General features: G+C 40.8%; 1 protein-coding gene across 2 annotated transcripts in view; it reads left to right on the forward strand.

Annotated features, from left to right (window-relative positions):
* The window catches only part of LOC135416077 (G patch domain-containing protein 2-like), a 303891-nt gene that overhangs the window by 19994 nt on the left and 264802 nt on the right, over window positions 1-19095 (forward strand). For both annotated transcript variants that reach the window (XM_064658776.1, XM_064658777.1), the window contains exons 10-15: window positions 5272-5373; window positions 5482-5573; window positions 7616-7723; window positions 17333-17414; window positions 18277-18338; window positions 18803-18894. In XM_064658776.1, the coding sequence (XP_064514846.1) occupies window positions 5272-5373; window positions 5482-5573; window positions 7616-7723; window positions 17333-17414; window positions 18277-18338; window positions 18803-18894 (538 nt within the window). The remainder of the gene's footprint in view (window positions 1-5271; window positions 5374-5481; window positions 5574-7615; window positions 7724-17332; window positions 17415-18276; window positions 18339-18802; window positions 18895-19095) is intronic.

Here is a 19095-nt window from a genome sequence, read left to right on the forward strand (position 1 = left end):
TTTTCTGGTTTAGATGAAGTGGGGTCAGAAGAATGCAGTGAAGTGGCAGAAGACCTTCCTGTCTAATAGTGAAAAACTTCCGCTTTTCCTAATTTTTTTTTTCACTTGACAAGTCCTACAGGAAAATTCTTTGTAAGAATTAAAAGCAATATGAATCCAGTTGTTGAACCATTCAGCCCACACACATTATCAATCGTGCCTGTTAAGTCTGTTTGGGTCTGTGCATTGCAAGGCCTATGGAGTAGTCCATAACTTGGACAGGAACAGATCACAGTGGGGGGAAAATGACAGTTGCTTGAAGCAGAGCAAGAAGAGATGGTATTAGTAAGCAGAAGATAGTGTTTAAAAGAGTTTCACTTGATAGAATAGACTCTTTTGGCTGAAGATGTGCCTCCACGTGTGGACAATCCAGCCTCTGGTTTAAGAGTACTCTTGGATTCCTGTCTAATTGCAGGCTCCCACATAGCAGCATCCACGAGTAATGCTTTGGCTCAAAACAGTCCTATCCTGGCAGACGATGATCTGGACTCACTTACTTGTGCCTTCATCACTTTGGCTGGATTAAAGCAATATGAGACACCTGGGCATGAAGCCTTTAGTGTTTATGAAAATAGCTCGTGCAGAAATTGCAGCATATGCTTGTGGTAAATTTTGTTACTGGGAAAACATCAAGCTCGCCCTTGATTTTCTGTGCCTAGTTAGCATATAGTTTCTGAATTGCTTTTAGGATCTTGGCCCTTATCTTTTAAGTGACACATATTCTATTCTTAGTAGTGGCCCAGAATAAAATTGGAAAAGAGTAGAGGCCCAGAACGAAATTGGAAAAGAACAAAGCCCTGAAATAGAATCATCTTCTAAAAGATTGTGAGATTTCTCAAGAGTTTATTCTAATCTCAGGTTAACACCTTGAAGATTTTACAAGCACTGGAGTTTTCCTACCTTTCGCTCTTACTATAAGGCCTTTTTGTATGACTTTGGTTTCTCCAAAAATAGCGTGTAAATTTCTGTTGATGCAAGACATTCTATAGCATGCAAATTCCTTTTCTTTCCTGGAGAGAGCAAGTGTGGTGGATGAGTAGCCTAGTTACTACAGTGGAAGAAAGGTACAGTAAAGTATAATATGAAAAGCTGTAGAGCCATAGAGTACTGACAGTAATTGTAACTGGTATTTCAGAAGTAGTAACAGCCTTCCATCCAAAGCAAGTGCAAAACACAAGTATAAGGAGTGTGGACTATTGCCAGCGTTGTACTTGTGATCTGTTACCATTCTGACATTCAGAGACTATTGATAGAAGCTCTAGAAATAACTTGTATTTTCTATTTGCAGACTTGCACTTAGCATGAGGCTAGTCAGACTAGCTCTGGGTGAATGTATTAAAGCTGGCATTGAATTCTGTTGTATAAAGCTTGGGGGTTTTTTGATAGTAGATTTGAATCATTAAATGTTTTGTTTTGGGTTTTTTTGATGCATTGCTGAGGTGGCCCACGATGTCCCTTAAGATGGTAGCATCCTAATAAAAGAGAAAGTTTTTGTACTGAGAACTGTGGAGCACAATGAAATACCTTCTGAATAGTCAGTCCCCATGGAAATGTAAATTCTGTGAGCATGGAGCTCAGATCACCTAATAATTAAGGATGGGCTCTGTAGAAGGAAGCTAATGCAAGCATTTGCAAGGTACAGAAATACTGTTCTCTAGAGTATTGTCTGTGTCTGCCAGGGTTCATATTCTTATATTTCTGAGTATGAACAATTAAAAACATAAGCCAAAAAGCATGGTAAACCTACATGTCCTCTGCTTTGAAGTACTGAGGGGGCCATGACTTCCTGTAATGGCTTCCTATTTGTGCTCAGTATCTTCCAGGATCTGGCTGAAAGTATATAATCAACAAATGCTTTCCGTACGCTTTCAATAAATTATTGTTAAGATGGAGATAATGAAATCATAATAAAGAACAAAATATATGGTAGGACTGTTGTCACTGTTTTCAAAACAGAAGTGCTAAATCCTGGAAACTTTCAGTTAAACTGAGAAGAAATTCAAATACTTTAAGCTGTGGAAATATGTGGAAAGGGGATCCAAACTTCCAAACTCATTTCTGTTGCCAGATGCTCTGATTTCAAATGTAGTTAAAGTTGAGAAAAATACGGTGCAAAATATTTTTCACTCTTAACTTTGCCACTTAGTTACATCATGGAGGGTTCCTCCCCCTCGCTTCCGCATTTGTATTTAAGGATAAGTTTAATCTGATGAGCATCTTTGTTGATTTGCTGGTATAGTTCTTGTGGAAAGTTATTTCTCAAAATGGCTACTAAGTAAGGGAAGTAGTGGCTTCATTTTCATCACGAAATAAAGTCTTTGGTTTTTTGACAGTTCTTTCTAAAGGAAGGATTATTTTTTTTTTTTTGGGTGTAACTTGTTAGATGTCTTTTTATAGTTCAGATTCTTTTGAACTATGGAAAATAATAGGGGAAGGATGAAGAGAGACGACTATTAATAAAGCAAATTGGAGGTGCATTCTTTTCTGGACATTAACTTCATTGCATAACCAGGTGATCCAAATTTCCCTCCCTCTCTTCCTCTTCCATTCTTCTTGAACACTCCTTTTTCCTGCACTGAGGCTTCACCCATATCTACTCCCCTTTTATTGCAGCTAACCCTGCCCTCTGTGGTACATACTTTTCCTCTTGCCGGGGCTTCTTTGGATAGCATGTGTTTGACTTTACCCTTTCTTACTCCCCTTTTTCTCTTTTGAGACATTGGCACCTTAAGCTGTTGTGGGACAGGAGGATTGTCAGAGTGAAGGTGTTTTTCCTCTCATTAATTTGTTTTGTTTTTTGGTTGTTAGTGGTTGGTTGGGGTTGGTTTTTTTTTTTTTTTTTTAACTGGAACATGTTTGCTGTTAGATCTCTGGTGATTATCAGTGTCTTATACTGGTCATTATTCCAACCAGATGCCCTGGATTCTGCTCTCAATTTTTTGTTTTATTTATTTTTCTCCAAAGTCTGAGGCCTAAAATATGTATTGGATCAGTATTACATGCAGCATAAGCAAATGATTGCTGTTGAGCTGAATGATCATTGCAGGTCCTTTCCAACTGCATCTATTCTATTACATTATATTCACATTCTATTCCATTACATTTAACTTGATAACATGTCCTTGTCTAGATGTAAGATTTTGCAAATGTCACCACAAACAGTATTATCATCTGCTTAATGTTTGATTTTTTTTTTTTTTTTTTAAAGTTGTTTGGTGACCTGACCCTAAATGGAGGCACTGCCCACTTTCTGTTCTGACTCTGTATCCTAACACTGTCCTTTGTTATGTTTGAAAGAGGATGTACCTGCATCTGATTGAAAGTTAATTGGTATCTTTCTGTAATATGCTCAAGTGGTTGTTCAGTCAGATCTGTGAAGTGATCTGACTTGCCTGTGGCTACCTGATTTGTGAAGCAGATGAAGTAGAGTGTCTGGAGTGTGCACCTCAGCAGGTGATGAGCTTTCAGCTGCAGTACATCTGTAGACTGGCAAAGGCTGATCATGCTACTACAGATTTAGAAAGCAACTTTTGCACAAGATGTAATTTTAAACATTTTAAATTGGCATGGCTATCAAGAGAAACAGTCCTTCCTGAGGACTCTTCATGAGAGAAAACTCTTCCAGACCGCTGTTCTCATTCTCATTTTGACCCTTTCCTTTTCTGACACAGGTATATGATCGGTTCTCCTCTGGCTGCAAATGGCAATGGAGGGGTAGCACGAGCAACTAGCAGTTGGTTGCAAGAAGCTCCTTCTCCTCTCCCAGAAGCTTATGTTGTTTCAACATTCATTCAACCTCTTCTTAAAGAGATGTCCTGTTGATAAGATTACTAAATTGTTTCAGTGCAATTTTGTGCTCTATTCCTGTGCTCTTTTAGAGGCTTGTGGTGTCCACTGTGTTGTGTCACCACAAGCGTTTCTGTACCCATGCAGTGACCTGATCTGGTTTAATACATATTTCAGTAAAAAAGACTGGCTTTAGATGGCTTGCTGTGCAGCACAGATGCTCTTGTACAGGTAAAATGAAAGTGGATAGCTGAGGAAAGAGTTTGGAGTTTGGATAGCTCCAGTGGCCACTGGAAAAATAGGAAAAAAATGCTTATAAAGTTTTAACTTTGTAGCCAGATCAGGGAGCATGATCTGGCTTTGTCCCTTGGCATCCTTCTCCCTTTTACATTCTATTCCCTCTGCCTTGCACCTAAACCCATAAAAACCAAAAAAAAATCCCCAAAACCTTACAAAACAAAATCCTGGGCTATTTTTCAGTTGAATCAGTTGTTTGATTCATTTCAACACAAACATCTGTGATGGTAGGGCATGGCTAAGGGAGTGGTGGTGGGGTGCTTGGTTACATTATAAGGTAATACCTTTCAGTCAGGAGGTTGCCACTGTTTCTACAGTAAACAGGCTGATTTCACTGTGTAATTGTTGGCTGTAGCAGGGTTCATATGGAGCCCAGATAAGCTTGTAGCAATGTCTTGCTCCTCATTGTGATCTTCCCTGTACTCATCTAGGTGACATATTTGAGATATGAAGGGCTGCATAGTCCCTAAGAATGACAGCATCTTGGAGCAGATGTTGCCTTATTGGACCAGTTGGTCTGACATTTAGGTTGTACTTGGTTTTGTGGATGCCTCTTGAGAAAATGGATTGGCAGTTGTAGGCTGTGTAGTTGTTGGTGGTAGAAATCTGTTTCCACTCTTTCCTAAGATGTCCATATAGAGTTCACAAAAACTGACCTATGCCTGTATGAGGCTTCAGGAAATACTGGCTGTGGTATGCATATGTAGTGTGAGTGCTCTGAATGTGTGTGTTTCCCAGGACCAGTGGATCTTAAGTATTCATGGTAGGTCCTATTGTGGCACTTACTGTCTAAAGCGAAGTGGCCTATTTGACCAGAAAGTCCAGGGACTGCAAATTAAGGAAATCTAAAAAAATGTCTAGCATGATGTGTAGACTGTTAAACTGTGAAAGCTCCTAGGAGAAAAAACTTCTTTCTCTAAGACATTGGAAAACAAACTAAATGCACCTGGATGTGTCCCTTGAGGATGAACTATATTTTTTATGTGGAGAGGTTTCATTTAATGAAGTCTCATTGCATGCATTCTGTCCCTAACTGTTGCTGTTGAGTGGTCTGTTTAGTGTTCTGTGGTCTGTAGTGACATGCTTGCTGTACCTAGCAAGCATGCCACTTTTTTAAGAAAGACTCTTAATCTTTATCCCTCTTTACAGGTTTGCAACAGTGAGGTATGACCAGGCATCCAAGAACATTAGAAACCAGTTCATGCATCTGACCAACTACAGTGTCAACAAGAAGAGTGGAGATTATGTCAGGTACTTGGCTGGAAAATGGAACTTGATCTCTAGAGGTTGGGGTTGGTTTAATGCTGATCCATAGAGGTAGGCCAGTGGTGTTAATCTGCTTCTTTCTTTTATTTTTAGTTGTGATGATCCTGAAGTAGAGGATTATGGAAACAAGTGGAGCATGAGTGCAATGCTGAGGTACTTAAAACAAGAGGGGAGAGACACTGCAGGTCAGTACAGATCTTGTTCTTTTATTCCTTTGTTGGATCTTAATCATCTCACTAGTGTGAATCCTAAAAAGTCAAGGACGAGCCCCAGTGAGTCCCAATTAGCACCAGAGAAGGGTGGAGGGAAGCATTGTTCTTTATTCTAGCATTAGAGCTGTGCATTTATTCCCTATCCCCAGAGATGAGGCATAACCCCTTCCTTTTTGCAAGTAGTATTCTGAGACTTCCTCAGAGTGTGTTTCTTAATGTTTTACCTACATTTCCCGTTTCTTAAGGTCATTCCATTCCTTCTAAAAGCTTCCCTCCCTCTACTGCTCCCATGGCCTGTTCAGTCTGATGAGTGACCAACCTCTGGAGAACTGTGCCAGTTTGAATGACTCTTGGATGTGGTGTCATCTTTCCATGGCTCAGGTTTTTGCTGAGTGTTTTCATTTCAGTCTGTGTTTCATATAAAACAGCTCCCTCTTTCACACCTTTGCCAGGTCTGCTGGGAGTAAATGCATCTGCAGAGCAGAATCCGGGTATATCCTTTAAGGGATAAATTGCCTGTGATACTAAGGCATCAGTTAAACTACTGATAGCAGCTATGACCCATATTGCAAATGTTGCCAGGGAACACTTAGATGTTGGATAAAGGGGTTTGAATCTGGCTTTCAGATGGAAGTAGGCTTTTTCCTCCATCATGTGTGTGCATGGCTGTCCAATCACTTGCATGATATGTATGCAGCAAGCCGTGAGCGCATAGTTATTTATATTGATACATTTCCACACCTCACCCCAACCTGAAGTATAAAATGTGCCCTCCTAATTATTAAGTAAACTGCTGAGCAATGCGAACAGGTTTCTTTAACTATACATTAAAAGGCTTCTTGCACCTTTCTCTGATGCATCTGATTCTGGTCATAGGGAGGTAGAATGCTGGCTGGAAAATGCTGGCCTTGTCTGGGCTGGCAAGGTTTTTGTGCTTTAGAATGTTTATGTGCACTGGGATGTTTCTAAACTGTGCTGGCTTCACTTAGTTGTCTTCTAGTACAGAAATTCACATCTAAATTTGCTTGTATGCTCCTTCTGTAATTGTTCAGGTCCCTGCATGTCATCATCTGAGCATGAGAAATAGCAATTCTAGGCCTAAAGCAAACTCTCTAGTCAAGTGGTTTGTAGTAGATTCTCTTTGAAGTAGGGATTACCTCTGTCTGTGTGGATTTGCTTGTGCTCCCTTTGAGGGGTGGGGAAGGCTGTCCTTTCATCCCTACTAACTTTTGAGAGCAGGACTCCAGTATTTGTTCATTCCTTTCTCCTCTCACTTCTCTATTGCTTGTCCTTGAAAACAGAACCTAAGTGTAGTGTTCTTTCTATCGCATGACTCATCCCAAGCCCAGTGTAGAATCCAGGTCTGCATCTAATATCCATCTTTTCTTGCCTTTTCCTCCCTCTGTCTGCTTAGACTCCTGTTCCGGAGCTCTGTTCATAGGCTCATGCAGGAGCTGCAAATGCTTTCTTATTGCAGGTTATCTATAGGTCAGCAGGACTGGAAGCTGTCACCAGTCATATAATTTTGAAAAGATTTATGAACAGCTGCTTTAGAGGAAGGTGCAACATCACAGAACAGTTATTTCATGAAAGTCCACAAGAAAAATTTTTATATCTTGGAGACTATGGTTTATTTTCTGTAATTTAAGCATTTATCTCACTAACCCACTCTGGTTTAATCTTTCCTAATCCTCTGAGTGGGCAGTGGTCATACTCCAGCTGACTTGTGCTGATGTATTTGCCGTATGTTTCTGCTTACCTGCACTGTACATATACTCACATTTATCATTCTCATTTGTGAGTATTTTTGCACTAGCATACTTTTGCATGTATCTATATACTTATGCTTGAATGGATTTCTTAAACATCATTGCTTTGTCATCCATAGGCTCTTATGTGCTTTGATTCACAAAGGTATCTATCCATATGCGTATTCTCATGCCTTTCTAGATATTATGTTTTACTTCACAATCTACTTTTTCCTTTTTTTTTCTCCTCTCCTCCCCTCCTTGCAGCACTGATGGCCAACGTGGAGGACCTGATTATCAAGACTGTAGTTTCTGCTGAGCTGTCCATTGCCTCAGCTTGTAAAAGTTTTCTTTCACATCGTGGCAGCTGCTTTGGTAAGGCATTGGGGACATCTTTGTTGTTTACCTCTTGACTACTGTTTGAAACCTCCAGCTTTGTGATGCTAGAGAAATACGCAATTTGTAATTCTAGAAAGCTGGAAACTGTTTTGATTTTATTTCTCCTCATTATAGGCCTCTGTGAGGGCAGGGGATGCTGGATCTTAGTTGACCCTGTACCAGTGTCAGTCATCAAAATCTCGTGATAGAAAATGAAAATGGGGTGATGAAAAGGGACTTGAAAGGGAACTGGGGAAGCGCTGGAAAGTTGAAGTTACTGACCCACTAGTGCCCTCGCAAAGGGTTGCTGTGGATGATTAAACACACTTTTAGAGCATTTGATATTTTCAGTTGAGCCACCTGAAACAATGTAGTTCTGCATTTTCCTAAGTGCATCTGAGGATTAGGGAGAAAGGTGAAGCGCGATGCCTGGAATGATGGTGGTGGTGAATGGTTTGTGCTTGTGCGAGAAGGCCACAGGGTGGCGTCAGAGCCCATTCCTGGCAGGCGCTGGAAGCACAACTATGTGCTGGCAAAGGGATTTGAGAGCTCGCTGGCAGCAGCTGCTGGGACGAGATCCAGAAAGCAGCGGCTGGTACCACAGTGTGCCTTCTCCCACTTTCCAGTGGCTGCTTCCCAGCCTTCCCTAAAGAGGCCTCCTTCTGCTCATAGCCATCCTTTGCTCATGTGGATACATGCACAAAGATGGAGTCCCAGTCAATGCTTAAGCCGAAGGCCAAGCTTGACTTAAGCTATCCAGTGTTTAGGTATCAGGTAAACTAGCTGCGACAGGTAAAGTAAATCCATTTATGTGGTCCTTGCACCACACTTTAGATATTGACACTTCTGTAGCTTTCAACACTCCTGTATAAATGCTGTTATCTTTGGATATTTGGGGGTGATGAGACAGATCCTGATGTCTTTGTTCCAAGCTGAAGGACCTTGTCATGCATGGAGATTTATGAGTTAAATAATAGTTTCAGTGAAATAGCACTTTATTGGTTACTCCTGAACTATCAACAACTGGATTTAAAAAAAAAAGCACACCAGAGAAACTTCAACTGCCTCTTTTTTGGCTTCTCCCTTTTCCTCCCTCAGTTGTCTCTCTCAATTCCTCTGAGCTGTGTATATGGAAACTAATGTTCCTCGTGTACTTTCTGCTGGGCCTGGCTCTGAGGTTATCCCACTTCCTGCTGCCTCCCCAGGGCTGCACTAACCACCCTCTTAGATGCTCCCCCACAAATAAACTGTTTTGTTCCATCTATTTCAGTGTAAACATAAATTAAGAGCTTCCCAGGAAAGAGAGCTTAAGTAGGAGCCATACTGCTTCCCTAGGGAGCCTTAGGCATTTCCAGAGCTCAGTACTTTTTGCCACCTTCCCCCACAGTTAAGTGAGGGTCCTTGTCCCAAGGATTTGAACTGTCGTCATGCTGCACGGCTCATTTGTCACCAGTGTTTCTTGTTCTGACACTCTTTGGTTGTGCCACTTTTAACCCTATTGTAAAAAGACACTTTTTCTAGCTGGAGATGTTCAGAATGGCTCAGTGCGTAGCTGTTAATGTGAAGGAGAAAACTGGGAATGAAGATTTCAAGGCCAGCATGCAGAGTCTCACAACTCTTTTAGTTTTTCTTTTTTCATTCTGGGTGTGAACAATGAACTGCATGTGTGCCCTGAGAAGGGCCGATCATTTGAAAAGTATCTCAGACTTCAGAAACCTTTATCTGAGATTCAAATGCAGAGGTGGACCTTGTTTGGAAAACTTCTAAAAAATATAACTGTGTATTCTACTCTAGTTTTTGTAAAGCTGTTCTAGGGAATAGGATTCCTGTACAATTGCCACCTTCTTGCTAAAAATTAAATTATAACTATTATTTGTCTACATGAGGTTGACCACTTCTCCAACAAGTTAGTGGTTCTTCAGTCCTTTTCCGAGTAGATGTTTTTATGTGTAATGTACTTGTTTTCTAGATTTAAAGGAAAAGAATTCATTCATGCCTTCTGCATTTTCTAAAATAAGACCAGGGAGATAGTCCAATTTCAGCTACCAGTGCTTGCCTAGAAAGTGAGAGTGGTAGGTCGGGATGATTCTTTTTTAATGTCAAAGTGGAGTGCTGCTGACAGTTTGAAAGACTGTAGTGAGTCCCATTTTGGCTATGTAACGTGAGCTGTTTACTGCATTCCAGTAAATAACCAGTTTTCAGAAGATTTGGGATGCTCAGTTTTGGTCTTCTGAAGTGCATCACAGGAAGCAGTGCAAGTACTACATGATTTTGTTGCCCTGTTCATGCAGTGTTATTAACAAAGTGATCTCAAACCTCTATTTTGTTCTTTGTAATTAGCTAATAATACCTCATGTAAAATTAAGCTCCTAGTAAAGCCTGTCTTAATGAGTAAGTAGCTCCAGAGGAGGGCATCCTGCAGGTCTCCAAACCACTGCATTGTCCTGAAGTTCATAACCAGTTGAGTTGTTGGTTGCCTCTGGAGCCTTCTTTAAGAGGAAGCTAGATTTAGCACTGACATTGAGGGATGTGATGTCTCAGTGTGAGAACAGGAGGTACAATAGCAATGCATATGCCCAAGCCAATTAAAGACTGCATTGTTCTCCCTCCTGAAGTAAGCACTTCTGGATAGGCTAGAAAAGGCAGTGAGGCCTGCTTTCAGACAGTGTGAAAAATCTCCCTGTAGGATGGTTTAGCAGGGCATGAAATGAAGGCAGTTGGGTGCAGTACATATTTTTACCAGCATCCAGTGTAGTACTGGATTTTCTGCACTCACTGAAATATGAGCCTGAAGAAGCAATAGATTGAAATCCCCTGATTTATTCACAGTTCTAGTCAAGCCAGCTGTGACGCTGTTGAGCTCTTCTGCAATCAAGAAGGCAGGGTAGGGTAATGGGCATATTGATCCCACCAGAGCAATGAGTTTCTAATTTAGTTGCTTCTGTGTCCTAATGTCAAATTGGTCAGGCTTATGCTTGTAATCACACCTACATTAAGATGGTATAGAACAAACAATAAACTATTGTACTACTTTAGTGGTGCTGACCTGGAGCTAAATGCTTAAAAAAAGTCTTCATGTATATCTAATCACCAGTTTCTCAAGCACCTATGGTTGCTGTTCTTCATGAACATTTTATTTTCTTAATAGTAGCAGTTGACCTATTTGGGGGAAGTCTTTTGTAGGATTGAACAATGCTGACCTGTTCCGTAATGACTTTTGCAGGGCACTAAAAATTTTATATTCTTAAGGAATTTCTGTATACACTTGCTTGACATGAGGTAAGTCTCTGTTTAGTGACTTGGGTCAGCCATACATATACTATGCATATTCCCTATGTTTTTTGGTTTCTTAGATGACATGTCACAGGAAAGCTGAATAGGGATTCCCTTCCCTTACCTTTTTTTGCAAAGCTTAATTCATTCTATTTTTATAGCCTTATAGATAATAGATAATATATATCTATTTTTATAGTCTTTGCTTTAAAGCTGGTACGTAAAGATGCCATTTGGAATCTGAAAAAGGTTGTCCTTAGAGTCCTCTGGCTACGATCAGATTCAGGAGGCCTGCACCTTTCAAGACAGGTATTGTGATTATCTAATGAGCAAAGTAGGTTTTGTCATGTAACTATATCTTCAAATTTAACAAAACTGTCAGCTGACCTGGAGAGGTAAAATGACTTCAAAGGATAGGTCTTTTAGTCATAGGTACTATAGGAATAGGGGGTCTATCCCTGCACTGATCTTTCTACTCATCACTTCATGGCTCTAAACGGTACCTAACTGATTGTTGGTGATTTAGCACCCAGAGCTCAGCTGAAAGATTCAAGATCCCTGTTGCTGCAGAAGCTTTCTGGTTTCTTTAGGAAGCTGTCCTCAGCTTGGTAGCACCAGTTTTCTCTCTCAGGATGCTGGGGCATACCTAGAAAGAGTTAAATCTTCCAAAAACAGTCATAAAGAAATGACTAGCATTGCCAATTTATCATCAGTGGACTGATGTGTTACCAAAGTCTGAATCAGTCCTGGCTTCTCATTCCATCTTGTACTGCCACTGGTTCTTGTAGTGACATTAAGGTCTTTGGCAGATAGGCAAGAACATGAAAGTAAGGAACACCAGATTCTTGTCTCCTGGTTTTCTTGCAGCTAAGCTTCTTGGAGTTTGGGAGCTTAAAATCAGAAGAACTTGGGCTAATAAGGTCGGGAAACATGTTCTCTTTCTTCTTCACCTCATGTACCTATCTATCTATGGAATCAGCTGACTTTTATTGTGATCTACCTGCTACTACATTTTGTTAATTTAGGCACCTAAATTTGTGGAGGACCAAGCAGCTGCACATCTACTCTTATATTCCTTTGTGTCATAAGGACATCATAAGATGTCCAGAAATGGTTTCTGGGATATTAACTTCTTTGCTCACTATGATATCACATACTGGGTTGAAAATGTTTCTCTTTCATGGGTGATTATTTACCCAGTAAGATTAGGATTATAAAGGCAGCCCAATTTGCACCAAGACTCCTGTTCTTTGATGTTAGACTTGAAGGTGGCCTTATTAGCTTTTCTGATTTCAGGGTTGAAGGATGATTCTGAGTCTGATTTTGGTATAGGTGAGGAACTCAACTCAGCTGTAATCTTCTCTTCACCAAAGAAAGTAGTGGTTTATGTAGAAGGAGAACAAACAAGATGGTGAAAGGTCTTGTTATCATTTACTTTGGTTGAACACCCTGCGTCCACTGAGACTCTACCCAACCCCCCCCAGAGGGAGAAGAAGGAGGGAAGGGGGAAAGGAAAAAAAAACTTCCAAAACCGAGGCTGCTGAGAAAGGCGGTTTTATATTTATACAGAGAAGAAAAAGAAGAACTATAAGCACTATACACACAGGGAAAACTACCAATAAAGACTACTTCCCCAGGAAGGGTGTTTTCCTCCTCGGAAAACAGCCGTCTATCCCATGCAACCGTCCCAGAAGAGAAGAAGGAAGTTGTTTCCTTCTTGTCTCTTTATATCTGAGCTGACGTAACATAGTATGGAATAGCTTATTGGTAAAATATACATCAGGTGACCTATCCTAGTTCTGTTTCTCTTCCAGAGAGGGTTACAAACCCACTACAGGTCTTGAGGACAAGACTGACAAAGAGGGGCTGAGGTCATTTGGCTTGTTGATCTTGGGAAAGTCTGAGGGGTGACCTCATTGCAGTCTACAGCTTTCTTAAGGAGGGCAGTGGAGGGGGAGGTGTTGATCTGCCCTCTGGTGACCAGTGATAGGGCATAAGAAAATGAAATGAAGCTGCGTCAGGGGAAGTTCACATGGGACATTAGGAAAAGGCTCTTCACTGAGAGGGTGGTCAGTCACTGGAACAGGCTCCTCAGGGAAGTGATCACAGCACAAACCCTGTCAGAGTTCAAGGAGTGTCTGGATGATGCTCCTAGTCATATGGTTTAGTCTAAGGTAATCCTGCAAGGAGCAGGGAGTTGGACTCAGTGATGCTTATGGGTTCCTTCCAACTTGAATTATTCTATGTCCCTATGTATGTACTATGAAGTTAATCCACTTCTGAAGACTTTTATTTGGAATGTGACTAAGTGTCCTTCAGGCTTCAGTAGAAGGAAAGAAAGTTGAAAAGTCATCTTATGAGTGATGGGCTTTCTCTGGTTACCTATAGTGCAGAAAAGTAAGGCAATTACACATTTGGCCAAACTAGTATGACAAACTCTGGCAGACGCAGGCCGCATCTCATGGTGCAGACAAGAACACCAACATGTGGAATAATTTTGTTCCCTCTTGCTGGGTCCTTTCCTATAATAATCCTGAGAGATAAAACCTTTATCTGTTAAAATAAAGCTCTGTAAAAAAGGGAATTAAGCTGTATTAGTTAGAGAGCAAGGCAAATTCCTGCGCAAGACTACAGCACCAGTACTTTCCCCAAAGCCTTTGGTGTACAGAGTAGAGTCTTCTATTTTATTATTTGATATGACAGTGTGGCCTTTTGCTTATCAAAGCATAAATTATTATGCTGGTCTTCCGTAAGAGTAACAGGAATGATTTGGGACCTGACTGTGATAGCCCCCAACATGTAGATTTGTTCATGTCCCTGTAACTGAGTTGAAACAGGTACTGTGCCATCACTAGGTAAAGGGATGAAGTTCATTTACAAAATACTGTGTAGTCTCCGTAGCGTTAAGTTTGGCAGCACGTTCAGCAAAGCACTATGGCCATCGCTATACTCTTGGAAGTCTTTCTCCCTGACACTGACTGGTTGCTGCTTTGGATGAAATTGTAGCACAGTTAACTTTTTAACAACTTCTTTTTTTTTTTCTAACACCTTTATTCATGTTGTCTGTAAGCACAGTTTGCAGGATACCTTTATATAAGGACAGAAAAAGTAGGAAGGAATAAGGGAAGACTTGAATTTCAGTGGCAAAGGTGTAATTCCTTGCAGTAGTAATGTCTGTAAATATGCTCCTGCATAAAAATCAGATGATCAGGTTTTTATTATAAAACCAGAGTAGTTGCATACTCCGCAAATTTTTTTTCACTCTTTTTGTGTCCTTTCATAACTTCAGGTTGTCTCCATTCAGTTGCCAAATATGTACTTTGCAGTAAAGCTGCTTTTTTCCCTAGGGAAGAAGCTGCAAACGAAGACCAGAATTACGGTGACCCCCTAGGAATTGAGTTTATTCATTCTATGCAAAATCGTGAAAAACTTGTTTGCGCTACCATGCTATCACTTGTGACTTACTTTCTAGACTTACAGAGAATAACAAATTCTTTGGGGATATTTTGTGAAAGGGAGTACCAGTGTAGTCTTGGACAGGATTATAAACTAAACTTGGAATACATGGAAGTTTATCAGAACCAAAAAGCTTGAGACTGTATCTCTAGCCTTCCTCTTACTCTTAAATTATGTAATTTGCAAAAAAATCTCTGGCTGAATTGTTGCTGTTAGACTTTAGTCTGAAGATAGGCCTTCTTTTGGGAGGATGGGAAGCTCAGTCAGCAATGGGGATTAGAGGGGAGAGACAGGCTGTTCCTGCTGTGTCTTGGCAACAGCTGGTACCTCCTGATATAATTCCAGTCTCTTTAGCAAACTGCAGCGGTGAAACACATTTTGTGGATTGTAGTAGCGAGAGGAGGGGAGCAAGGGAAGGCACTATGGAAACTTGGTATCTTAGTTTCTTTTGTTCTTCTCTTACAAATAACAGTGGCACTTGGTGGGTAGGTGGGATGTCATGAACGTACTGTTGCCACAGAATGAAGTGTGTTTTTCAGTTATTCTGTTTTCTTTACTCTCTCTGCAGAGGGAGATGGCAGTCCTGCTTAAGTTGGTAATTGCACAGGATATACTTTCGATCTTGCTATGCTTCTTGTTCTGCCTATGTATTTATTTTTACAAATGATAGTGGAGTTTCACAGTGGAAAGGATACTACTACTTACTTCTGTGTTTAATCTAGGTAATGTCTTTTCTAAATGTGGAAGAGGGCCAAGGACATATTTCTGGGTAAACTTCTGACCGTTGAGCACATCTTTGTGCTAAGTCCTATGTGGAACCTGTGAGGCTTGATTCTGTTGCCAGAACATGGATATTGCATAGCTCCTGATGCCATGAGGTATCAGGGACATCTGTCTAGGGGTTGTAGATTTGACCTAGAATACATAAAACTTGGGGCATTATGAAGTGTCAGTGGAGTCTTCTTAGGAGACCGTGAGGCATTGCAGATGACATTAGATGTCTGATGAATTGAGTCAACAGGGATACCCGGAAGAGCTTACTGTCCTAATAAACAAGGCAGACACAAGGGAAAGGAATGTAAAGCTCCAGCAGCATGGTTAGGGCTAGCTGAGGTCAAGAGGTTTCCCATGTGTATTTGTAAAAGTGGACAGGGTGAGTAACTGGGTGGGAAAGATGGAAGTTTAAAGAGCAAGTGATTGCAAGAGAATTGTGTGGGAGAGGAGGACCAGGTCAGAGGAGCCAAAATGTAGCAAAGGTCCTTTGAGGGGCAAAGGGAGGGAATGGCCAGCAGCAAAAGAAGCAACAGCTAGTCAAAACAAAATGTGCTGCTTCCTGACTGGGACTGGGAGGTTGTGGATCAGCAGCTGCTACAGGCCCACTCATTGGCTTCTCTGCCTTGGCCATGAGCTGCCTCTCCACTGGAGTTTTCTATGCCATTAAGAGTCATGGGTCTTCATCAAATCTGAGATTACATTTTGAAATAATGTATTAAAGTCATCAGAAGCCTCCCCTGGTCAAAGTGCTTTGCTAATGTTTACACTTACAGTCCCCACCTCCTCCTTTCCCCTCTACTGCAGCCTTTCCTGTCTGGGGAGCAAGAGAGCCAAATGTAGATTCAGCCTCATTTCTTTGGAGTGAACCAGCTCTTTAACTCTCTGCTGTTTTGCTTCCCACTCAGTGTCTGGCTACAGAGTCTAGAAAAGTGAGCACGCAATGCTCACTCTGCTGCCATTTCTCCCCCTTCCAAGTCCCCCCCACAGCTCATTAACTTCCCGTTATAAGATACATGAGCTTTTGCACAGCTGTCTGCATATGAAGATCTTGTCAAGCAGTCCAGCTCCCCAGAGCCAGAATCAATGTCAGGCAGGCAACTAAAGGCCAAGACCAGAATTCAAGGAAAGCAGTATGGCAAAGAAACTTCCTGCTTTTACTCCAATCACTAGGGAACTGGTTAATTCCATGGAAATCCTCCTATTCTGCCAGTACCCTTTTCTGTGGTGTTTTGAAAAAAAAAAATTGTCTAAGTTGCCCTGGTGATAATTATCTGTATTTCTTAATGCTGGAAGGGGGAATTGCATAAATGGCAACTTCTGATTTATAGTCATTTTTACATAGCATCCTTCTTGTGACTCTTTCCAAACTAGAGAGAAAGTGTGTATAGAGTGAAATAGTAAAATCAGTCTTGGAATGGGAAGCTGGCTTCAGTCTGACCTGTGTAGAGAAGAACACATCTAGCAGATATAATATGTTGTAGAATGTTTTAGAAACTAAAGAAAAAATATTTCTGTCATGGTTTGCTGCAAAGTGCCAAGCTGTCAATAAGCTAACGGGTTGTCCATGGGAGGTTGTCCATGTAGATGGAGCTGCCTAGAAGTCTGTAATCCCATGAGGATATCGCAGAAAATATACAGGAATAATTGAAAAGAAGCTGATGCTTGAAAGAAGCAAATTTTCTCTAGCTGACTGGAACAATGAATATAGGGATTAAAAAGTGAAGAGGAGAATGAAGTTCTGTTGTTTCCAGGATCCAGTAGATTGAACCTGCTGTGTGTGTCAATTCTATGTGAAAACAAGTAGTAGAGTTTTGCATTAACTACAGTTTGTGGGCAGCAAATAGTTTATTTTCCTGTATAATACCTCCCTAAGACTCCTTTTTTGTTCCCTTCTCTCCCCCACAGACAAAATATATTTAATCTTGATTCTGAGGAAGTGAAAATTCCCCCTTGTGGAATGTTATTTGTTCAGCTCTAGAGAGTTCACTGGATTTAACATAAATGACTTAGATAGGAATGACTTGATAGAGACTAGTGTTGGACCTTACCTGAATGCTTAAAGATGTAGTAAGATGAACTTAAGAGTGTCTACTGTGTTTTCAGAGCTGTATGGTTTTGATGTCCTTATTGATGACACGCTCAAACCCTGGCTGTTGGAAGTGAACCTGTCCCCATCATTGGCTTGGTAAGTGATTTCCAGTTTCATATGAGGACTGTTGCTGGAGATGATTGTCCTTGAAACTAGGAGGGCATGATTTCATGATACCTGCAGGTTATTTGTTCCACTGCTGATTGGCAGAGAGGATAATCCTTTGCTTTTTCCTTTGCATAAACAAACTTGTTGCAGTAATAGGTTTTGAAAGAGCCCAGTTGGGATTCCATTTTCTTTTTAATTATTTCCTTTTCACAGTCCATCATCATAATCTCCCATCGTAGATGAATTTTCAAACTTTGCAGACTGTTGTGTGGGATTTCAATCTGCTCAACTGATAGAAGCTTTAAGGTTATGGAGTCCAAGCAGAGTTCAGTCATTATGTTGAGTATGTAGATGAATGGTCGGGCTCAAATGTTTGGCCTAGTACTCTCTTTAGCTAAAATCTAAAGAGTGAGTGTTGTCTTGACTCTTATGCCGACCCTCATGCTCTAATGAAAATTGGGGATTTATTTTTGTAGGTTTCTCAATTATGATTTTTTTGTGAAAGAGGTGTAGTTAATTGTGGTTTTTAAGAATTCTATGACAGTAACTTTGATCTACTTCATGAAATGTAGCATAGAAAATGTCTTTAGCTAAGCAGAGCTAAAACAAAGCTGTACATGTCTGCATTAGGACACTAAAAGCTGTGGAAAAAGGATAAACAGATTAATTGTTGCTGTTTGATCTTTACCTATACATGTGAAAATTGCCTGGTTTTCTTCCAATGTTGTTTTCGCCTCTGTTAAGAATCAGTACAAAGAAACTATTGGGAGATACACTGGATGCTGATGCATTCTTCTCATTTAATGCCAGACAAATAATTTCTCTCGTCCTCTATTGCATGTGGGGACAGTGATGCTCCTTTGGACCTGAAGATCAAAGCTAGCATGCTCTCAGATATGTTCACTCTTGTAGGTAAGTGTAGCAAAAAGCTCCTTCAGTCCTTCCCTTATTTAAGACCAATAAAAGGTAGGTTTAGGAGCTGCATGTTATTAGATGAGTATAATGGAGGCAAACTCCAATTAAGGAAAGCAGTTGTATTTAGCACTAGGAGGTGGTATGTGTACACTTCAACTTCAGGATAATCTGTCTGATTGTTATGCTTAGATGGTATTAAGAGTCCCCAGTTTCATAGTTGAAGACACTACTCTTTTTAGGTACTTGGTTTTGAAGCAAGCTACAGTTTTTATTTAAAAATGTAATGGAAGGTACAGTTTGGGATTAAACAAAGCAAGGTATGAAAATGGAAAGCTTCCTTATTGGTTCTTGGGCAGGGACAAGAAGGTTGTGTACAGACTGAGACTGTGAACAGAAATGCTAGGTTTATATGTCAGGGTTTACCTGTCTTAAAGTTCTCATGTGGCTCCTGATGCCCCTAGGCTTCGTGTGCCAGGATCCAGGCCAGCGGTCAAGCCGGGCCATTTATCATTCAGCCGAATCTGTCAGGAGAAATCCATACCAGAAGATGCAGGTAAGTGATTTTAATAAGCCAGAGCTGAGAAGGATAGCAAAAAGTCATTCTCATTGAAGTTGACTCACTGGTGAGAGAGGCAGTGAGGGAGATGATCTGGATTTCTAGCATAACTACAGAAGAAGAAATTTTTAACTGTGCGAGTGGTGAGACACTGGAACACGTCCAGAGAGTTTGTGGAATCACCATCCCTGGAGGTGT

Source organism: Pseudopipra pipra, chromosome 6 (genome assembly GCF_036250125.1).
Source record: "Pseudopipra pipra isolate bDixPip1 chromosome 6, bDixPip1.hap1, whole genome shotgun sequence".
Taxonomy (NCBI): domain Eukaryota; kingdom Metazoa; phylum Chordata; class Aves; order Passeriformes; family Pipridae; genus Pseudopipra; species Pseudopipra pipra.